The following is a 22,792-nucleotide window of genomic DNA, read 5'->3' as shown; positions in this document are numbered from 1 at the left end:
GTTTCTTTTACTAATTTGCGCTTCTTCATACAATAACCACAGTGATAAAAATCTTTGTTTTCATTGAGAAAATTGTTTCTGTAGATGATTGCAACATAACATTTTGGAAAAAATTCTGGAAGCTTTCTGAATAGCATAATTAAGTGACTTTGGAAAATATAAGTAGCATATAACATTCTTTGTAAATATTTTTTCTCATATGCTTTACTTAAAAATGTGTGCATATAATATGAACATAGTTTTAGTAGTCTGAGGTACACTCAGGTAGCTACTGTGGTTAGCTTAATAGTTCAGAAATAAGCCTTTCATTTTCAGTTTTGCAAGAGCTAATTGATGGTTCATGAATCATTAGATGCTCAGCTGAACCCACTATGGTTTCTTTGGACTAGCAGGGGTTGGTCGGTATTGTCCAGAGGCCTGTTCTGTTAAAGGCACCATTTGGCACGCTGTAATTGATGATGTGGTCCCATCCCAAGTGAAGGTAGATTTGACAGATGCGTAGTCTGTGGTTTCTAGATCCTACAAGAAATGTAATATAACTGCTGTGTTGTTTTAGGATTATTGAATATTAGATTAAAATTATGTCAAGACTGTTTAACATATGATACATGTTAAATGCAGTTTGCCACTTAATGAATTAGTGAGTATTGAATACAAAACAAAATGTGGGGGAGGATTGGGGGGAGGATTGGAATGTTCTTTGGTTTTTCTGTTAGAACATACCTAAGAATTTCATTGCTTACTTGCAATATAGGTGCTTTAACATTCCCTAGCCCACTGTTTTTAAAGGAAAACTTAACATCCTGTAATTTGTTTTCCCATCTATCTTCTGTTATAGGAGACCTCTGTTAGGAAGACTTAGAGAAGTTTTGCGGAGTGGGAAGAGTATTTTGGTTGTGCATACCTGCTGATGCACTGAGCAATTTTTAGCTATATTAAAAAGCCAAATGCAGCTCCTGGAAAAACCTGCGGTGAATCTAGGCCAGATTTCAGGCCCATGCCAGCTTCTGTCTCTCCCTTAACTTTACGTTTTCTTTAGAGGTAAACAGCTTAATGCAGCTGTGAGCTTTTTGTTAGGAAATGGCATCGCTAATGATCCTAAATTCAAAAATTTCTAGGTGTTAAAAAGGCAGCTGAGTTTTTTCAGTGAGGAGAAAAATTAGCAGCTGTGAGAATTTCACTGCAAGTAAATCAGTATTTAGGCTAGCCTTTAGCTTTTAAGAACAATAATAACAGTAAAAAGAAAATGATTGCCGTTCTAAACCCATCCTCTGGCACTTTCTGACCGGGCTAGGGAGGCAGGAGTGTGATGCCTTATATCTGTTAGCAGGCTGTATCTCCTAACTGTGTAATTGTGACTTTAAAACTGTAATTTGTGTGAAACCAGAGAAGCTTGTGATACTGACTGAGCAATGTAGGCACGTTTCCTCAAATTTCAGCAGGTGTAACTCAGGCCAGCGTGTCTGCAGTGTGGTGACTGAGCAGCCGTGGCCACAGCCCGGCACCAGCTGCCCAGAGCAGGCCTGGGCCTGCGGGGAGCCCGGGCCGAGGTCACAGCTCCAGCCCCGGCGGCCCCTTAGGCCTGGTGTGGATGTCATTAGTCTCAGGCTGGGCTCATCCTGGTCACCTTCCTGCTGGCTCCAGATGGTGTGGTGATGGCTTCTGTGGCGCTTTGTGAAGAGTTTGGCTGTCACCTTGTCCTGAGCCGCTGGAGCTGTCCACTCTTCAGGCTTCTCCTGTTGATCGGTGCTTTCACATGTATAATTTCCTAATCGGCCTGATCCACCAGGTGCCCTGCTTTTCCCGTACCTGGTTGGTTCTGTCTGAGATGTGAAGTCAGGCTCCCCGTTGCATTGGTGTTTGGTTGTCTCAGGCTGAAGGCAAAGCAGTGACAGGTTTTGTCTGACTGAGCAGTTTGGGTATTGCTTTGCACTCTGGATGCATATGGTTGTGACATTTGTTCTGTATTAATTTCAAAAATACTGTTTTTATGTAAACAGTGTTAAGTTGGAACTTGCAGCAATGCTGTGATCAGTCGTAATGCAAACAATCCACATTCTTATGAATCCACTATAACGTGAAGAACTCCAGGAACTCCGCTCTAATAGTGAGCTGCTGTATATAGGTACTTAAAAAATGCATATTCAAAGCACCGTGCTCTGTTATTTGAACTACTGTTGCTTATAAATATTGTATTTTGTTTTTTACTCTACTGCATAGAGGATTTTAAGGACTCTGCAATGACATCTTTGTGGAGCAAATGCCCTTGTAAGCAGACAAAGGGGGAAACAGCCATTGATTCAGTAGAGAAATCAAGGTGGTTTGAGGATATTAAATTTCCAATACATAAATTGTAGAGTACTTTCAACTGCAGATTTCATCCCCTCTTGTGGTCCACATGGAGAGCATGTATTCATAATGTCTTCACTGTGCTAAATTTGTACGCGTGATCACTAGACATTCAAACTAGACTTCACCTTAACAACTGAAGATACTTGATGTATACATAGAGTAACTTTTTTGTATGAATGGCTTTATTAAAGTACTCATATTTGAAAACTTGCAGTCTTACTTTTGTTCTATATTTTCTTGTCTGTCGAGAACTGAAAAGTAATTGTATTTGAAGTAACTTGTATCTAGTAGCATATTGCCATTTCTCTTTGTTTACGTAAAAAGAAAATTCTCTGTTCAGAATTTGGTTAACACTTCTGAGTCTGAAGGGAATGTCTGACTGTATTATGAAGTTCATAGCATAGTGGAAGTGCTGACTTAAAAATAAAACAAACAAAACCACAAATAATTGAGTTCACGAGTTTTATAATATATTTGTGACCAAAGCAAGCATACAGGTTTCTGATTGATTCACTTCATACTTAGCATTTTTATTTTCTTTCCCCTAGTTTCTTTGCTTGAAGAACATAAGGACTTTCCTTTCAGCATGTTGTGAAATATTTGGGATGAAGAAAAGTGAACTTTTTGAAGCATTTGATTTGTTTGATGTGAGAGACTTCGGAAAGGTAAGCAAGCATTCTTTTATCATTATATCCCGAGTAACACCCATGTTCTGCTGCTTGAGGGTGGAAGACTTTTTTTTGTAGATGTGGTGCAGAAGTTGTAACTAATGGATGAGTGTTCACTGGGGAAAAAAGAACCACAGTGGGAAAGAATTAAGAAAGCAGAAGAATTAAATTGAAATCGGAGGTCTAATAAAGAGCAGAGGAAAATCCATGGTAGGAAATTTTTGAAGGTGTGAAAAGTAGAGAGAAATTAGACATGATTGAAAGATGCTGAGTTAAAAGTGGATGAAATATGTGAAGATGGCAAAATGTAGGCGAGTACTATGTGGTGAAATCACTTCTGATTTTTTTTTTAAAAAAGTGTGGAATCAAACCCTGGGCCTTTTCATTGTAAGAAGATGTGGTGCACAGCATGTTTCTTCCATCTCAAGCACTTGAAATTCATACATATCTTGCCTTGCAATTTTGTTTGCTACCAATTATTATTTCAAGCTATTGGGTTTTCTAGCCCACTGTAAAGCTCATATACAGCTGTGATAGGTTAATGTGACTATTCTAATTTACACAGCCATAAGTATATTCTTCTCTAAACCTATCACTAGTTATTCTATATATAAAATAATTTTCCAGTATCTTGTTCACAGCCTCCCACATATCTGTTTGATCTGTCATTGCCAGCACATGTTCAGTTCAACTTCAGTTTCTGCTTTTGAGTCATAGAGTATCATTACCCTATTTCCACAGAAAAGGATCTAGAATTTACCTGAGGTAGCAGCAAAAATAGTTATTTATTCAAATGTGCTATATTTCAAGCATTATTTCTTTCTCTTTTTTTTTTTTTTTAAGGTATCATACTTTCACTGTTACATGCTGCCCTTTTTGTAAGTAGATGCAAAGGTAAAACTGATCTAAGAGTGCTGGCATGAATCAGGGCTGCAGTGTGACTGAGTGTTTGACAAGGCTTGGTGAATAGTATTAACCAAAATATCCTTTTCTGAATCTTTTGTCAGGTTTTTGGTCCATTTCCCTTTTTTTTTAAATTTTTTAATTTAATTTTTATTTTTTTTTTTAAATTTTGGTTAAAATAAATTTTAACCAAAAAAATATTTTTTTTTATTTCTTTTTAACATATGAAAATTTGACTTGAACTTTGTGCTCTGCTTTGTCCTCAGAAAAAGATAAAGCTGATAATTTCACTTGTTATTTATGGATGCTGAATGTCTTTTGTCCTCATAAATTATATTTAAAGTAAAGCATTTGTTAAAACAGTATTTTTTACAAATTTAGTACATTTCTTATTTTAGATATTTTTTTCCTTTTGTGCAAGTAGTAGAGGAATTGAAATGGTTGGTTTTGATTGTCTTTGTGCAGTATCAATGCTTTCTTCATTCAGGTATTTAGTAAATCAGATATCTTAATGATTGCATCAAATCTTGCACATGTATGCCTAATGTCTTTTATTATTGTATTTTCTAAATGCATTGAGTGGTTTCATGTTTCCTGCTACATGAATGTACCCAGCCTGTTTTTTAAGCAGTCTGATTTTGAAGAAATATTTTGCCATACAAATTATTGCTGTATAATTGAATACAAGTAAACAAGTTCTGAATTAAGGCTGAATTTAGCCCAGCACAAATGTTTCTGACACTTTACTTGTAGTTGTAACAGAGTTTATTTTAGAACATGTTTTTATGTAAGTAGAATAACTTGTTTAAAAACAACAACAACAAAAAACAAGTCTTCCATCCAAGATATTTACAATTTTATTTCTCATCCCAAAGTAAAATTAGATCCAGAGACTTGAAGTTCTGCTTCTGTTGCCACAATACAGCATAAATGGACTTAGTATTCCTGATACTGTTATTTCAATATTGGGGATAGTGATGGTGCTTGCTTACAAGCAGTGGTTTTTGTAGTCTTGGCATGTTTAGTGGCCATTGTTACCTTTCTTGCAGAGCTGCCAGGTAAAACTGCAGGGACAAATTCGGAAGACGTGGGTCTGTGGGATTCTTTAGTGAGATGAACTGTGTGTGAAGTAACAGCTGCTTGTGCAGAGGTGGGGATGACAAATTGAACAAGCCTGTGCAATTCTTCCGAAAGCTGTGCAGGGCACACCTCGGGGCACATAATGGCTGTGCTGTTCAGCTGTTGGCATTACGTGCTTGTGTGACTGCTTGCCACACAAGCAAAGGTTGCAGTGTGCAACAGGTCTGCTGATCTGTATTCTTTACTAGCCTCTGCAATAGCATTATGCTGAGTGAGTCCTATAATTTAACAGTTACATGTTTGCACAGTTAGCTTGAGAGTATTTGAAGTGGCATGGGATTTCATATCTAATAAAGTACCTCTTTGGAAATTCTGGTTTGCCATTGCTAGTGTTGGGAATAAGGTAACTTATTTTTCCAGTTTTTTTTTTTTTTTTTTGGCTTAACTTTCCCCTTAGTTATTATTTATTCCTGTGAATAACTGCTCAAATGTAGTCCTAAATCTCCAGCTTGCTTGAATTTGAATTGAATGCTGTACATATGCAAAAGGCCAAAAAAGCAGCCTCCCAGATTCTTCCTGCTACTGCATGCAGCTAGCTAACTTTGCTGTTTCTAAAAAAATAATTCTTCAAACTGCTCTCCCGAAATATGCCCCAAATATGAATGATTACAAGCACAAACAAATAACATAGGAAGGTTTAGAAAGCCTCTGAGACGCATGTGTTTCTCAGACTGTTGACCCAAATGGGTGGTGGTTGTGTGATTTCCACAGCCTCTGAAACATCTGAATACCCTGGGAGCCAGACAGTAGCTGTCTTGAGTTGTCACAAGTTGGCAAGTACTTTCCAGCGCTGAGATGTAAATAAACTGTTGCTGAGGTGATGCTAAGCCTTACATAGTCAGTACTTTTAAAAGTTTCAGTTAAATTTAAGTGATTTTTTTTTTTTAAACCCAGACACCTGAGTTTGTGATCTTAAGATAAAATATTCTGCTTTATGACAGATTTAATGACTAAGCACGCTAACGGGGGGAAGATGAGAAATGTGTCAACTGTAAATGAGCAATATGCTTTCAAGGAACTAAGATTGAAATGGAAAAAACATGACAGCCCTAGTGATCAAAATCATCTGGTTTTGAAATATATTTGTCAAGTTTTTTAAAACAGTGGAGCAAAACCCTGTGCCATAGTCGTAGTAGCTGTATGCTGACTATATAGTCATAGGCCTCTTACCAACCTTGGGAAACACTGGTTACAAAATGTTTGATTATAATGGTGAAACTGATGTTTAATAGCTCACGGTTAATGAATTGCTTTCAGATGTTATGTCAAAACATATGAAAATTTGACTTGAACTTTGTGCTCTGCTTTGGAGAGACTTTGATCTCTATGATTAGAGTAAAAGAAGGGTGTATGCAGTTATTTTTATGGAAAGTAGAGCTGAAGCAGCAGCATGTACGGAGGGAGGACAGGTCAAGAAAGAGGGAAGCAGGCAACCCCATGAGTATGAATTCAGTGCGTCAGTGCTGTCTAAGTATTGACATCAGCTGTTAAAGGATGACTTTTTTTTCCGTTTCAAATACAGCACAGAATTTCTGGTTTGTAGACTGACAACTTGAAAAAGAGAGGGCATACATCACACAAATAGGTTCAAAACCCATGCTTTCTGAGCATAACCCCCCCATGTTTTGTCTTCAGTTCTGTGTTGTTCATCCATTCCCACTCAGTCACCTTTCTTTCAGTAAATTTCATTGTTGCTGCGTTAAGTTCCTGACCGAGCATGAAATGCCCTCCCACGCGTGTGGGGTGCCAGACAGTGTTTTCGTTGCAAATTCCATGCTGGAGAGTCATTTTTCACTAGCACAGGGCTGTCAGGTTCTTCCTTTCTACCTGTGTGCCAGAATCAACAAGTAACGTTGATGCTTGTTCTTTCGGCTCCGAGCCCTGCACGCCCCTTGAACGGTGCCTGTGCTGTTTGGTATGCCGCAACAAGTCGTTGCTATCCCTGTTGTCTGAAGGAAATTTCAAACTCGTGTGTTGCAGAAATGGGAATTGGGATTAGATTCAGAGCTTGTTGATGTCAATAGGTGCTTGCTGGCCTCAGGAGCAGTGTTTGAAATCCTGTGGGGAAAAGGCTGTCCGGATATTGTCAGAAAAAGAACTTTGTTTACTCTGCTTTTAAATAATCGAGGCGGTGTGACTGTGCATGGTGTTCTTCATGATACAAATGGACTTATGTGAACATAAGTTGTTTTTCATCTTTGCATCCTGTCAGTAAGGAATAAAACCACCTAATTTTACAATAGGTTAAATAGCAGCAGTAGGGCACTGGAATAGGTGTCTAGAAATAATATACAATAATTATTATTTGAAAAAATCTACGGGATCAGATATCAGCTCCTACTAATCAAACAAGCACCTCATTTTAAAAAAGCACGTTTAAAAAGGATTTAAGATAGTATCTAGTGTAGCCAGCTCTCCAGTAATGCTTGAAAAGCTTGTTTATTTAAAAGAAGAAACGCTGTGAAAACACTGAATGCATATATTAAGGTCATGTAGTCTCTGATCATGTTAGTCACTCTGTTAGCGCAAAGGAAATCCGGGCAATGATGCAGCAGAAAGTCATGCTGAAGCTGAGGATCCTGATGTGTTAGTATTCCCTCAGGTTTAACAGATTCCAGGAAGATCAGGCAGATGTGCATGAGATGAACACACCGAAATCAACACAACAAAGAGCAACAGTTGTTATAACAACTTGTATACCTTTCCAGAAAGAGAGAAGAGGAAAAAAACAAGAAATCTTCAGTAAAACAGAGAGATTTGAGATTGATCTCAGTTGTTTCACATTTTAAGTTGTGAATTTACAGAGTGAGATAAAAGAGTAAAAATTTTGTGGAGTAAAATTTGAACACTTTAACTAATAGTCAAAATAAAGCTGCAGAATATTGTGGACGTGTCAAGGCATAGCACATTTTTGTAAAGATACTGAAGGCTAGAACGGGGAAGGAAAACGGAACTGGTAAAAACACCATGGTCATTAAAACCAGAGGTTTGTATCTTCACTCTGAGCTCCCAGTGGTAGAATTGAAAAAAATAAAATAAAAGATTGTAGTTGTTTGTCTAGGAAGCCAGCTGTACAGTTGCTTTCAGGGGTAGCATTTTAATGTGAGATGGACTGTTTTGGGATGAATGGCACTTGATAAACTCCTTCAAGGGTGTACTTCAGAATAAAGAAACAGGAAAAGATAGACAAGTTTCAGCTTTCTTCTCTATAGAATTGCCATGGACAAAACGAGTAAGAAAATACTACCTGTTTTGTAAAACTGATGAAACGTTCAGCATATTGGAAAGCCTTAGTTGTTAGGTCCTATTCCTGTTTGTATGGATTTACATAAAGGTCAAGCACTCAGTAGCCTCCCTAAAAGCCTCCGTAAAAGCCTCCCTTAAAATAACAAAAAAACCTTTCAGCCCCAAAGAACATAAATCATACTTTTGGGATAAGTGGTGAGTGGAGAGAACCAGTAGGATGAATGATGGTGTAGCTTATCAACGACCTTATTGAAAAGTCCTTGAAAAATTTTAGAAATGCATTGCCGTGGTGTGGCAGTGGAAACAATTACAAACACTAGATAAATTTGGTGTTTTAGTCAGTAATAATTACTACTGCATTGGTCATCCCCAAACTGCTCATACAACTTGCTAGGCATGAGATGTCAATAATTCTAAAACTGTTAGCATGAGCTGATAGCTTCTATGTGAGTATGTACATTTAAGTGTGAATATTTCAGGATTATGCCCTTGAATGTTCTCGTGGCAGAATACAAGTGGACAGCTGTCTTTCCAATTGAGCTTTTGTAAATTTTGTAGTGTTGTCATTACTTTCAATCTGTAATATTTGCTTCCAGTTGATGAAAATGATAATGATAATCTTTGTTTTTGACCACATCACAAAGTGTTAAAAGTACCACAAGTATGTAATCATTAATGAAAAATCCTCATCTAGGGAGTGCTCAAGACTTTTTGCAAATATCGGAAGACATCAAGTCCTTATTTAGTGTAGACTTCATTACATTTTTCAGCAAACATGAGCAGGCTTGGGAAAGTCAAGATTAATGAGCAACTGCTGATGTGAAAAAATGAGTTTGTGAGCACATCTCCCTGTTGCTATGATGATCTTATCCGAACGTTATGTGGATCCAAATGTTTTGTGTGATGTTATTCACATATCCAGCAGATGTTGGACTTGCAGCATTGAATTCTGGTAGCATGCTTTCCTCTGGGGTGGAAGAAGTATTGGAGGAAGAGCACAATTGGAGCTTGAGTAGGTTTGATAGTATTTAAGACATAAGTCTTCTCACACGTTTATTCATATAAATATTTTTAAACCTTACTTTTAAACAGTGAATTCGTTCTCTGTGGTACTTGCAAAACAAACTTATCAGATAAGTAAATCGAAGTTGATGCTGGAAGAGACAACTAAAACCAACACTTAATTTATTAATGTTGGTCACACAAATGCAATTATAAACCAAGTAAAAACAGAAGGCAAAGGAGTGGCTTCCAGATTTAGTTCAGATGGACTTGAAAGAGTCTTTTGTACATGTTGTTTTCTTTGAGAGTGACATTGTTCACCCTCTAAAAAGGATAGGAAACTTTTTTTTTTGTTTGCCTTTCCCCTCTTTTGCAAGGCCTGGAGTTACCAGGTTTCTGACGAGAAAGCACGGCACTTTTCTGCAACTAGAGCAAAGCAAACGGAAGAGGGATGGGAAAAGACAAGTTGAAGTACCATTTGTATAAGCTGTTCCATAGTGTCTCATGTTTGCAGTTTAGTTAATTTCTAGGAGAATCTCTCTCCCATTTTGACCTAGATTCTTCTACTTGCTGTCTAGGTTCTCTGCTTGTGCCTCTTACTGCTCTGGGATTTTGATATTCAAATTATGTGAATATAAAATTGTAATGACCCTAGGAAAAGACAGAATAGCATTATTGCAGTTACCTGGGAATGTTGATCATTCTGTTATCTCCAGTTATGTCACGAAATGGGCTTGACGTCAAATTAAAAACCCTGTTGCGAATGTTTGAATTTCAGATCATGTTAAGATGGAAGATCGATTTGCCACTGAACATGAAAAGGCTTGGACCTTGACTTTGGACTAATGTGATTTTATTTTTGTTATCAGTGGTGCAAATTGAATGTTCAGACTGGACACAGAAGTAAGGCACTGTTTTAAACCTAAAGGATTTGCCATTTTTAATCAATGCTCCCTGCCTCTTCTGAGCTGTGGCATATTTGCTTTCAGTTGATATTCCTCATGTTTGCTTGTAGGTGTTAATTTGGAGTCCAAGTGCTATTACTGTGTAATAAAGGAGATGTTCCATTTGATGTCTAGATTTTTCTCCAGATTTTTCTTTTTTTTTTTTTCTTTGTCTTTAATACCTTGTTCATTCTGTTTATATTTTGGGAGTGATGAAAGGGAGAAAGAACTTGATGTGGCTCCCTTGGTTCTGAGGGATTCTGTCTGTTGCACATCAGCCTTTTATTTCGCTACTCAGGAATTGGGAAAACCCATTGTAGTCATTTATTCTAGTTTAGTAGGTAATTCCCCCCAGCCTCTCTGTAGGGAAGACTTGATCTGGCATAGCTATGAGATTTAAGACTTACAGCAAAGTCACACTAACATTTGTGGTAACAATTAACATATTACCATTAACATTAATTGCTACCAAAACTACCTGGATGTTTTTCTATTTTAATTTCTTTTACCTTGTGGTAGGTAGTCTCTGGCTGGGCTTTGCATTGAGTTCAGGGTTTGTTTTCTGAGTGGGTATGTTTAAGGTGCTCTCTATTTCAGGTCTAAATCTGTGTTCATTTATACACCGATTTTTCCATCACACTAGGTTCTGACATGGTTTACTGCACACCCTTTTTAGATCTTGAGACAAGGCCTGTGCCATTGCACGTCATGTTCAAGCTTTGCTTCACCTCCTCTTTAGAGTTTGCATGAATGTTTCTAGGGGACATCTTTTAGTGGTTTGGACTACACTTTGCTTGTAACAGTCATGTTAAAGTCAAATGTTTCATTTAGCCACATGGACTCAAGTGTAGTCTAATTACAGAGTTGGGTGGGTTGTTTTGAGCACTTGGTTGCTCTTGTATCTGAAGTAGTAAGCCACTGTTACTATTAGATGCTGGTAAAAGATGAAGCGACAGAACAGTTTTGTTTATGGTTTCTAAATAAGGCGGTTTAGGGACAAGCATGTGTGCTTGCCTGCTTATTCAAACCAAGTATCTCCAGGTTTAGGTGACAGCAGACAGCAGGCCCTATGAGGTCCCTTAGTGGTGATGCACTTCAGCAGGCTTAATCCTTATGTACAAAGTTCTCTGTTATTCTTGTTGATGTGTGCTGCTACTTTACATTGGCTTTAATGAATGTATATTCATGATTTATTTGCTTATGCTATGATTATTGTAACGGTGCATTCAGCTCTTTAACAGACAGTTTATCACTTTTCATGTTGTTTGGGCCTTATGCTCCCTCCTGGTGTTATTACACCTGTATCTACCCAATTTTCTTCTAGTGTTTTCTAGCTGTGGATCTATCTAGATCAACCCATTTGATGTATTTCAGATCTGCTTGACTTCTTGAAAAGATTTTAATAAAGGTTGTAGAAGAGAATATGAGGTTCTTCAATTAAAAATATCTCTTTAAATAAGCTTTTCAAGGTTACGTTCAGGATATGGTAAGATACATATTCAAAAGTAATACTAAATTAGGCATCTTCTTAAAGATGGGAAGTGATTTTGTGTAGGACTTGCATAAGAAAGCATTCAGTTTGTTATTGTTGCATCCTTGAAGAGTTCTGATTACAACACTTGGCTTAATTACTATGACACCGGTCAACTGTTCTTCCTAATGTACTGTTCCTTTGTGCCTAGCCATCTGTCTGAGCAAGAGATTGACAAGCAGCACTAGAATTACCTAGAGCACCTTTTGCACTGCTGTTGTCCTTTTTTTTTTTTTTGTTTCTTACAGCTTAACTTGAATGTTAGCTGGCTTGATCTCAATAAAAGTTAAAGCTTGAGGGAAAGCAGCAGAAACAAACAGAAAAGGTTATTCAGAAGTGAACAACTTGAAGTAGTTATCAGTCCCTATACCGTGTGCCAAAATGATGACAACAGTTCAATTAAACTGGTACATTGTCTGTGCGTGGATTTAAAAGAACAAAGGTGATGCCTTTCTTGCTGAATTCCAATGTAAAAAAAACAAGTGTAATGAAGTATATTTTTCTCCTATTATTTCTCCTTGGAATGATTTGAAATAGCTAAACTTTTTCTTTTACTGAAAGATGTCCTGGCCTCTAGATTTGTTTAAAATGTGTGTTTAAAATGTTTTTGAAGAGCATCTGTGCTAAAGTTTCACCAGAGATATTTGGGCCATAGTCTTGGTCACTACCTGAGAGGCAGAAATTACAAGCTAGGGTGAAAGTGAAATGGTGGCCTCAACCATCTACAGTGCAGCGTTGGGGCTTCCTGTGAAGAGTTAGTCAAGCAAGTGCAAGCGTCCTCCAAGCCTAAGTGCGGATGCCATGGTGGGACCAAACCTGAGAGATGGCAGTGTGCTGTGGGGTAGCAGAGAGTGGGTTTCTGCTCCCTCTGTGGGAACCCCCCTTTTCTGTAGATGCCCATCCCCTCCCTTGCACTCTATCTCTTCCTATAGTTTGTAGTCGGTAGTTTTATTATGTAAAGCAGAAGTGTATTCGAGTGTTTAGTCCTAAATGATACCCTGTTTTCAAAGATGATAGCGTTTGTTTCTTTGAGTATTAAAAGTTCAATGCTTGTTTGGCCTGAGGGTGCTCTGCTACTCATTGGTTGTAGTTTCATTCAATGCGTTTTCTGTAGAGTTTCAGGAGAAAGTGAAACCTATAGTGAATGGCTTGCAGCAGGAAATACTGTTTGAGCCTTTCATAAAAAGGAAATAGGTATGAGTTAATGAGAAGTGCTTACAAAATGCATTAGAGGGCTCTTACTTAACGTGTCGGTGATGGGACTAGAGAGGTGTTTGATTAAAAAAAACGTTCACTTTCTTATTCTGACAGTAATTGTTGTGAATTAATGTCTGATGCACAGTGTTTTATGCCTTTGGAAAGCAGCATGAATACTTGAAATAGTTTGGAAACAGAAATATGTCCGAGTGTATCCAAGTGTACTTATAAACTTAAAAATACTTTATTTGCTGTAGTTGACTGGGATCATAAAGACTACCTTGCTCTGAAAAGTAATGCGTCTTCCTGTGCAAAGCATCAGGTGTATTTAGGGAGATGGCTTCTTTTGGCTTAAGCACATTAGAGAAGAAGCAGCCAGCCAGCTGCTGCGGGGCTAGGTGTGCCTGGCACCGTCTGTCCCTCTTTGGTCAGATCGGTGGGAAGGGGCCTCGTGGTTCTTGCAGAAGTTGATAGAGGTTTGAGAGGGAGATTTTTCAAAATGGCTGATTTTGGAGCAGAGAAAATACAAGATGTTGAGTAGCTGCTGGGCCTATGCTGGTCAGCAAGGTGCTGCCACTTGTTCTGTGCAGCCCTGCGAAACCCTAACGTGGCTGGATGGGAGAGGCAGGAGGAAGGTAGCTTGGGAGGTGAGCCGCGTCTGGTGGAGGTGGTGAGTGCCTGGGAGCAGTCACGGCCTCACTGCAGCAGGGCTCCTCTCCAGTGCCCACTCCCTGTCAGCCCCAGGCTGGACAGCAATCCTGATGGTGCCTTGGAAAGCCTCTGCTGTGCCTCTGCCCCTCCGAAGGCCATCCTAGGGGCTGCCAGCACCCGAGGGGTGAGCTGCGGGCTGGTGAAGTGTCTGGCTCGTGGTGCCGTAGGGCTGGTGGATGTGTCGTCGCTGTCACCACCATAGGGTTTGTCTATCTTGGAAATAAAGTAAAATAAAATTCCTGAATTAAACAGAGTTACTTACAGGTCTGGATATATCTTAACTGAAAGCCATTTTGTTCAATGGACGTATAAAGGACACTCGGCTGAATTACACAGCAAAGCTGGTTGAGGGTTAGCGCTCATGAATATATCCCATTCTCCACAGTTCTACTTCATGGGTAATTTAAGATGCTGAAAGGCTCAGAGTGCTTCTGAGTTTGAACTGATTTGTGCCAAAATACATCAGTGATGTGCAAGCAGCATGATGTGTGTTTCCTGCAGTAGCTAATTGATAGTAGCTGAGTAATTCAGGGCACTCTGTAATCCACTTTTTACCAAAATATGTAAATGGCTTTTGAGGGAGGATTTACTGCCTGTGCCCTTGCAGGGAGTAGAGGGAAAATGGGAATGTAGGTCAGCGGTGGCTGGGGGCAGGGAGTTTTCCCGTTTCCCATTCAGGCTTCGTTGGGGTGAGCTGTTGTCCAAAACTCACGGTGCGGTTTCAGGTGTGGAGCAGAGATGCTGCTGCTTTCACAGCGACTCCCCGGCGTTCTGTAGCTTTATCCTCTGTGTTGCTAGGTCAATAGAGAATAGTCTTCCTGTGGCTGGTACGGGGTACTTCCACGCGATACTGCAAGTCGCAGTACCTGCTGTGTGGGGCTGTATTTGCCAGCGCCGGATGTGCTGTCAGGTGTTGAGATACTGTGGGACAAGCACACTGGGATATTTAGCTGACACGTCTAACGCTGTATTTTGAGAAGGACCCATCCCTCCAGAGGAGGGGGAGAGGTGTTAAATGCCTGATCCGTGAGGGACAGAGAGGGTGTCAGTGTGGGCAAGCAGGGATAATGCAGGGAAAGACCTCCCTAGTCTTTCTCTTCCGATGTATCCCTTTCCTTTGTGGACTAAACAAAGGCAACTCTGCCAGCAGAGCCTTGGGGTACATGCTGAGATTAAGCATCCCCTGCAGCTGCTGCACTGGAGGCACCTTGGGGCTGGCTCCAGGGCCGAGGAAGGCAGCCAGCAGGCAACATCACCAGCTCCTTGCAGAATGTGCTCCGGAGGATTAGCTGAGTGCAGCGTGGCATAAGGAAAGGAAATAATGCCATGCTTGTGGCGGTCACACTTGAAACAGCTAGTTCTACGTACTGTCTAAATATTAGTGCTGTCGAAGTCCTGCTTGTATTTTGCGTGTTGTGTAATGATCTCCTGGAATGAACTCCCGCCTTCAAAAGCAGTGAATTAAGGAATTAGACCAACTTCCTTCATATTTACATATTTTATCTGCAGCTTTTCCTTGAAACTTTCCTGTCTTGGGTAGGTAACGATTAAGAAATCCTGTAGCTGTTTGAAATGGCCAATTTTGGACGGAATAGCCTGTGCGTGTTCCTCTTGAGAGTGCTTTCTTTGCCATTTAAGATATTTACTTGGCTCTTGTGGCTTCTCATGATTCTAAATAATCTCCTTGTCACTACCAGTGCAAAATATATGTATGTGTACATACATATATATACACACCATCTTTTGAGACTTAAGCACTTACCCTTTATTAAAATTTATACTAAATACTATTGACTGACAGAATTGTGAGTTTATTTTTGAGGCTGTTTTTTAATGTGCTGTGAGTTTTGTTTTTTTTTTTTTTTTGGGGGGGGGGTTCTCCCTTAAAATTTTTCAGCTAGCAAAAAAAAGGTTAGCTTGAGCACCCAGCTTAGTGGCTGGATGCAGCTGCTCTGCTTGATCTGCGGGGAAACAAATCTTGGAAGCAAGCTTCATTATGAGTCTTGTTAGCTTGGAAAAGTTAATGAAAGGTCTTAAACCACCTCATTAGGAATGTCAGCAGACTATTTTCCAAGTGGTGAGGTCTGTTTTTTGTTTATGCTAACTCAGAGGCTGAATGTAGTCTTGATGAGAGATGATGATTTTGCTCAGTTGCATATTTTGTGGCAGAAAAGGTTAAAGTCATGATTGTGCCTTGAAAACAGGTTTTTACTGTACAAATTAGTATAAACTTGCTTTAAATTGTTAAATATTTTAATATTGCATCAATATTTTCTTAATATTTTTAATAGATGTTAAACTAAAAATAAGTGTCATTTCTAAATCACTTATTTTCTTGGATGTTTTGCCTTTTGAGAGTTGAGTTGCATTATTTCAGTCACAGTAAAATTCAGGTACTTTTTGTCTGGCTTTATTTAAAGATTCAAGATGTTATAGATGGCTGTGATATTTGGGATTTTGATAATTAGACTTGACAAGCCTAATCAATCCTATGGAGAAAAAGGTATGATTGTGTGGGAGAAGGAGGGACAAATAAGTTTAGCTTTCAGGATTTTTTTTGATTTATGCTTTTTTTTTTTTTTTTTAAACTTCTAACCAGAATATTTTTCATATGTTAGGCAAACAAATGACTAGATGATGTTAGAAGGAAGAGTTCAGTTAGATAGAAACGATAAGTTTAAACTTGGCATCATATATGTGTCTGAGAGTGGTAGGAGAATTGCTAGACTAAAAGGTGAAGCTTTCAAGTACTTTGGTTGAGGAAGGTGAAGCTTTGGCAGAGAGTCCGTGGTACCTCACATGGTGGATGCAGAAGTGGGTGCCTGTGGTGCAGCACCTGCAGCTGGGTATTTTAAAGGAAACAGAAGATGATTTTTTTTTTTTTTTAGAATTCAGGAAAGACATAACTAGCAAGCATTAGATAGTATCCAAAATGCAGTGAAAGAGCTCAAATACTAGGAACATAAGCATAACATGCACTTTGATTAGGTAAGTTTTACAAAGTAATTTACATATTCTTTTTTTTGATGGAGATTTGCCACCCACAGGTGGGTGGCATAAATTCAGAATCTGTAGAAACCACAACCAGACTGATTCTAATGCATACAAGGGCATGATGTATTAATTAGATTAACCAGCAGTTCATCAGTGCAAGCATGCTGATGCTGGATGCCAAATTAAGTGGGAGTGCATGAGAACCTTTCTATTCAAATGGCAGAACTTCTGCAGATTTCCTTATGTCTATTTCAGCTGTGGAAGTGTTTTTTCTCTCTAGTCAGCATAGTCCACCTGTGCCTGTAGCAGTCTCCTAAACCTTAGGAAGAAAAGGTGCTGCTTACCAGCTTCATGTTAACAAAGCAGTAATGGTACCAAAATAGCAGTGCCCCCCACCGTGTGACTGGTTCAGAAATAAAGGATAAAATCTTTTGATGCTCTCCTGTTTATAGCTTCACTGTGGATTTGCTGGGATTAGTTGCTTTTGAAGTCCTACAGACATTTTATCCCTCCAAATTAAGAGGAGGAGAGCTGGCCCGTCTCCTTTCTCTATGTGTGGCTCTTAGCACTGTCTAGTGTTCTTGTTGCCCTAGCCTTACCCCTAATGAGCACAGCCTGTGCGACTCTTCCTACTTAATTATACTCTCATCACATTTTTAAACTAATTTTCCCTGTTTAGTTACTGTTGGATCTTGATCATTGCCTTGTCTCCTTTGCCGTCATGCTTAGCCCCTCTCTCATCTCTTTGCTTTGAAGTCTGCTGTAGTCCTTCTCCCTAAAGTGCTTTTTGGGCCTTTCTTGTTTCTGCATTTCAGGTTTGTTTCGGCAGTCTTATTTTGTCTCTTGCTTTTGGCTGGGAGACTGGTCCTGTTATGCCTGTGTTCATTTTAATACATCTCCAAATTTTTCTGCCTACCAGATAAGCACTCACTACTTGTAAGAGAATTACAGCTCTATTGGAAATCTGGCACTTCAGATTTCTCTCTTGTTGTACGTTTGCTAGAACTTGCATATCATGCTGTCTTCTCTCATTTCACTTATGTAAAAAGGAATTTTCAAGTATGGTTTTGCTTGCTTCCTCTCGCATCTGATTCAGAGTGTATTTCATATGTTGACTAGCATAGTAAATGAAGACCTGTGGTCTTTGTTGTCTGATACCAGCAAGCCTCTGAAAAGGAAAGAATTCTTAGCACTGATGTTCTGATAAAGTTTTATTTTCTCTCTCTCAACTGAGGGGGGGGGGGTGACGACACTAGCCCTCTCCAAGCTAAAGAAGTAACTTACAACTTGGAGACCAATAAATTGTTTAATAAATTTCTTTTAAAATTGCAAGCAATAAAATAAGCTTTCATTTGTTTGGAGTGATTCACAAGATGCTTTGACTGAGTAAATTGTGTAACACTGATGTAAATCATGTAAAATCATGTAAAACTGATGTAGAGAATACTGAATCTGGGAGGATGGCAGAGCTTTCTTTTTCTCGTCCTCTCACTGCTACAAACATGGCTGAAGTCTGCTGCTGGGGCTTCAATCCAGAAAGCAAGGCGGGTGTCACAAGGCAGTACCAGGGTAACAGAGCTTCTTAGGAGCCCTGACTAGAAACGCCAGAAGCCGATTAAGATCTTTCCAGAGGAAATGCTGTGTAAAATAGCAAGTCTTGTGCCAGTGCACAGCTGTGGGCTGAAGGGATGGTGCGGGCCGAGGCGGGAGGTGGAAGCCGGGCCTCTGGCATGCCGCTGCCTGAGGGCCTGTTGGCGGGGCAGGCTACATGGTGCTGGCGGCCTGGGCGGTGTGTGAGGCGTGTAAAGGGAAAAAGGCACACGAAGGGGTGGGCCAAAGGAGTCTGCTGTGGGACGGGGTGCTCAGGAGGGTCTCACCGGGGCTGTGGACCACTCACCAGGGACTGCACAGTTGCAAGTCTCTGCTTATTTCAGGGGGTAAAAGGAGTATCTAAGACAATGTTACATGCTTGTTTGTGCAGAAGGTGATTTGGTTGGCTTCCAAGAGGATGCTGATGCATTGCTTTAAATTTTTGTTGGGGCTGCTGTACCTAGTCATGCATACAGATGCTGGGAGACATCTTCAGCTCCTACTGCTGAGGTAGATGTAGCACGGGGAAGTAAGCCAACTGGGAATGCTCTGGATGTTCCTGGCTAAGAAGAAAAAAAAAGTGCATCCCATTTAGGAGAGTGAATAAATGTTAGTAAGCTTTCGTTCTCCTTACATGTACTTTATCCAAGCAGCGTAAGGCATCTTTTGTGACTACCAGAAAAATAATCTAAAACATTTTCATTTTCAAAGTGTTTTCCCTGAAATGGTAAGTAGTGATGAATCCTGGAGCTGGTTTAGAGAAGGCAGGTGTTCCCATAAGCATTTGAAAGTACTGCTTTCACTGCTTTTGGATAACGTAAACTTCTGCGGAAGTCAAGCTGCTGTCTACGCTAAATCATGAGATTCTTTTAGAAACACTTCCATTCCTCTAACATTAGGAAAAAATTACACTGATTAATAGATGGATAGTAGACAAAGTCATTCAATTTACTGTAGTAACACTAGGCCTTGCTCTGCTATTTGCATGAATGTTGAAAACAGTTTGACACAGTGAATTTGCTTGTTCCCACAGGCATAGTATCTGACTTGCTTTTCCTTTGATGCATGTTTACAAGTGCAGACCTCTGGATATAGAGGGGAATTGAGCTATAAATTTGTCTTGTTAGCTAAAATGTTAAAAGCAAGGTCTGCATTTTCCCAATGTTATGACTTGGTACAACAGTATCAGAGCTGCATGGCTGATACAGAAGAATTGGTCTGACAGTGTGCCACAGACCTCATGATGGCTTCAAATTGATCCGTGTTAGTTCACTTGGCAGATGAAATCCTTACGGGAAAAATCTTGCCGTGAAGCTTCTAATAGCCAGCAGAGCCTTGAGCTGGGCAGGCAGCAGATCCCATTGGCAGCCCTTGCCTTGCCTGCTCTGTTGGTGTGTCAGCTGCAGTAGTTGAAGGCTGCCTGAGGAGTCTCGCTGGGACTGTCACAGGCAGTGGGCGAAGTAAGTGTCTCAGCATGCAAACAGCCACTGACAGAACTTGCATTGCAGTAGGCTGGCCTATTATGTCGGCAATACTCAATTTTGACTGAGAACTACCTACAGCAAGAAATTAACAATATTAATATAGCTAACAAAGATTTATGGGATATGTATATATCCTGACAATTTTATCCTTTTTTGTGGAAAACATGCAGCATCTTTTTTGAAACAAGTTACGGTTGAGGGAACTGTGAATTTTTGTTCTCATTTTATATCATTTGCTTTTCAGGTTCGGTTTCAGTTTTCTTATCCTGTTTTCTAGTTTTTGAGGTGACATTTTTATCATCTCAAACCCTGTCGGAGTCTGGCAACATGACTTTTTCTAAAATGAGATTGCTACTTTTCCCTCGCCTCACCCTCCCTCCTTTGACTTACTTGCTGTTGTTAACATCTCTCATCTTTCCAAAAATTTAGCTCCTGCCAAACCCTCTGACTTGACTGCTGTCTGAGGATTACTTTTCGCACATCTGCCTCAGTTGAATATTGCTCTATTTCACAGTTTTTGATGCTGTCTCATCCCTGAAGCTATTATTTTTGGTCTGAGTGTAACAAGGGAATTTGTGTTGTTGGAAATGGCTGTGAGTGGTATAATTAGTGCTTGCCAAGTAAAAAGGGCAAAATATGGAAGGACATAATTTTAAACAGCATATTGTGATCAACATGGGGTAAAACTGTAAGCACTAATGTTTAAGAGCTTCTTTGAAATGTTGGCATTGAGGCTGTTTGTCTCTGGCATTCGTGAGCCTGCATACCTTTTGACTGATTGTTGTTTATTCTCCATTTTTATTTTTTTTAACATGAAATCGAATAAGGGAGAAGCATAAGTCAAGTTAGGTTGCTGCTGGACACAGACTATAGCTTCACTACAAGCTTGGGTTGGGAGCAAACGTTCTGAAGTCTGAATTTTGCTGCTGGTGTGAAGAAAGGTTTAGATACTTGACATTTTTCTTTCCCCCGGGCAGTTGTCCCATAAAAATCTAAGCTTTTTTTCTGTGAACATTGCCTCTCAATGAGACCATTGTATATCTGACAGTGCTACTATTAGAATATTAAATGCTTGTTATCACACAAGGTTTTTATTTCATATTGTATGCTAGACAAATTCAGGGTGCTTAAATAAGGCTATTGATTGCGATACGTTTTCCAGTTTTATCTCCCAGAAATGACTTTGTGCATTTACTACGGAAGATGTAGTACCCTTGCATCCGTAAAGCATGGCCACTTGCATTAGCTTATTCTTGTCTAGGACAGAGAATAGTTCCTAAAATGACTCGTGGTGTGTTACCTGGGTGCACCTACTTGCCTTGCAGTTAATTTTGCATTAATTCCCTCTTAGACTTCTCAGCTGAGGTGGTGGTGTTCAGTCCCACTGCGGTCACTGGATACTGTGCTTGCTCTGGGTGCTCTGCATTGGACTGGAATTCCCAATTCATTTGAAGCATTTCACTGAACTCTTGGGTGCTGCTCGTGTTTGTCATGAATGGGGGTAGGACTGAAGCTGACCTTAGATGTCGCTTTATAACCTGCTGCCAACCTAGGATATGTTCAGCCCCGTTCCCTTTCTCAACAGTTCTTACGTGCAGTTTCACATAAAATATTTGGAAATACCTATAAACACAAGAGTAGAAGTGAGCTATAGTCCTCTGTGCTCTAATAGGCAAGATTAATGTCAGAAGTCACTGCCTCTGCTTTGCTCCTTTCCCTTTGCCATGCTGGCATACCTCTCAGTATGGCTGAGGTGGGAAACAAGCTCAAGAGCTCATCTGCCCTTCAGAATCGTGTTTTAAGATATCAGGCTTGCTCACTCTCTCCATATCCGTTCTCTGATGTGATTTGTGACCCAACGCTGTTAACAGTTGGGTTAGCCTGGCTAGGACAGTAGTCAGCTGAGGCGTGGGGCAGAGGGCAGAAGTTTCCCAGGTCAGCTACTGAAATTCTGTGATACATCTTAATGCTACATACAACTACAGGGTTAGCGATAGACATCTGCGGTTTGCTGTTGTTTATCGCAGTATCAGCATCTAAGATGCATGGTAGGATCCCTATCATGGACTTGAAAAACTTCTAAATTATACAGCCAAGTGAAAACTGAAGAACAATTCCCTATCTGACGGATGTCATATATGAATGGCTTAACTTTTAGATATCTTATAAGCAAATCTGATTCCTCTCTGCAGTGTAGCTCTGGTGCTGCAGGTCCTAGATGAATATGAGACATGGTGGCTGCTGTGTGTCTTCTGATACCGGGGTGGCAGAATAAAGCATTCCTTGAAATAATACGCAAACCACTTTGTTCCTTTCTTCCTGTGCCTAAAACCCCCCAGCTTTGCTGGAATTGTATTACAGTATCCATGAACAACAGTGTATCCCCCCTGCCCTGTGGAAATGACAAGAAGACTTAAAGCAAGCATTGTTTTCCTTAACCAGAGATGGCACCATGTCCTATCAGAGTGCCTAAAGTCATTCTAGTTTATACTGGGGGGAATCAGGCATGTAGAGTTGTTAAGAGGTGTGGTTCTGACTGTATGCTGATGTGGGCACAGTGACGAATGTGGTACTGTGCTTGGTACAGAGATGAGAAATTTCTGATCTTCTGCTGTTGTTCTTGTCTTCAAATATATCTGTATTTTTTGCTTTGTGTTCTTGGTATTCTTGTGTTCAAATGCTTTTGTGTTTTATATTGTTAATATATGGGTGGCTTGGGAAAAATAACTGACCCAAATAGGTGCATGTGGTACATGATTATTATTTTTTACATGTGCTGCCCTTCAATGTATTGTTTGTCTGACAGTTCTAGCTGATCTTCTCACCGTGATGGTAAGCTCTCGGAGATCTCTCTGGCTTAATTCTGCTGTAGGCAGCAGTAGGACAGCGTTGGCACAAATAAGGATACGAAGTCATTCAGACACTGACTAGCACAGAGGTTCTATTGTAGGTTATCATCGTTATGTGCAAATGTATTCTAAATTTTTTTAAGAAATTAAAGAGGAATCCCACTATGCCTTGGTGGAGCAG

The 22,792-nt window shown here is 39.8% G+C and overlaps 1 protein-coding gene across 3 annotated transcripts in view; it reads left to right on the top strand.

The window, feature by feature from the left end:
- Nucleotides 1-22,792, top strand: part of VAV3 (vav guanine nucleotide exchange factor 3) — a 163,794-nt gene that overhangs the window by 26,121 nt on the left and 114,881 nt on the right. For all 3 annotated transcript variants that reach the window (XM_035333121.1, XM_035333120.1, XM_035333119.1), the window contains exon 2: nt 2,901-3,017. In XM_035333121.1, coding sequence (XP_035189012.1) covers nt 2,901-3,017 — 117 coding nt within the window. The remainder of the gene's footprint in view (nt 1-2,900; nt 3,018-22,792) is intronic.

The sequence above is a fragment of the Oxyura jamaicensis genome, chromosome 8, assembly GCF_011077185.1.
Source record: "Oxyura jamaicensis isolate SHBP4307 breed ruddy duck chromosome 8, BPBGC_Ojam_1.0, whole genome shotgun sequence".
Taxonomy (NCBI): domain Eukaryota; kingdom Metazoa; phylum Chordata; class Aves; order Anseriformes; family Anatidae; genus Oxyura; species Oxyura jamaicensis.
Note: the sequence above shows the minus strand (reverse complement) of the source record. Positions and strands in the feature narration are given on the sequence as shown.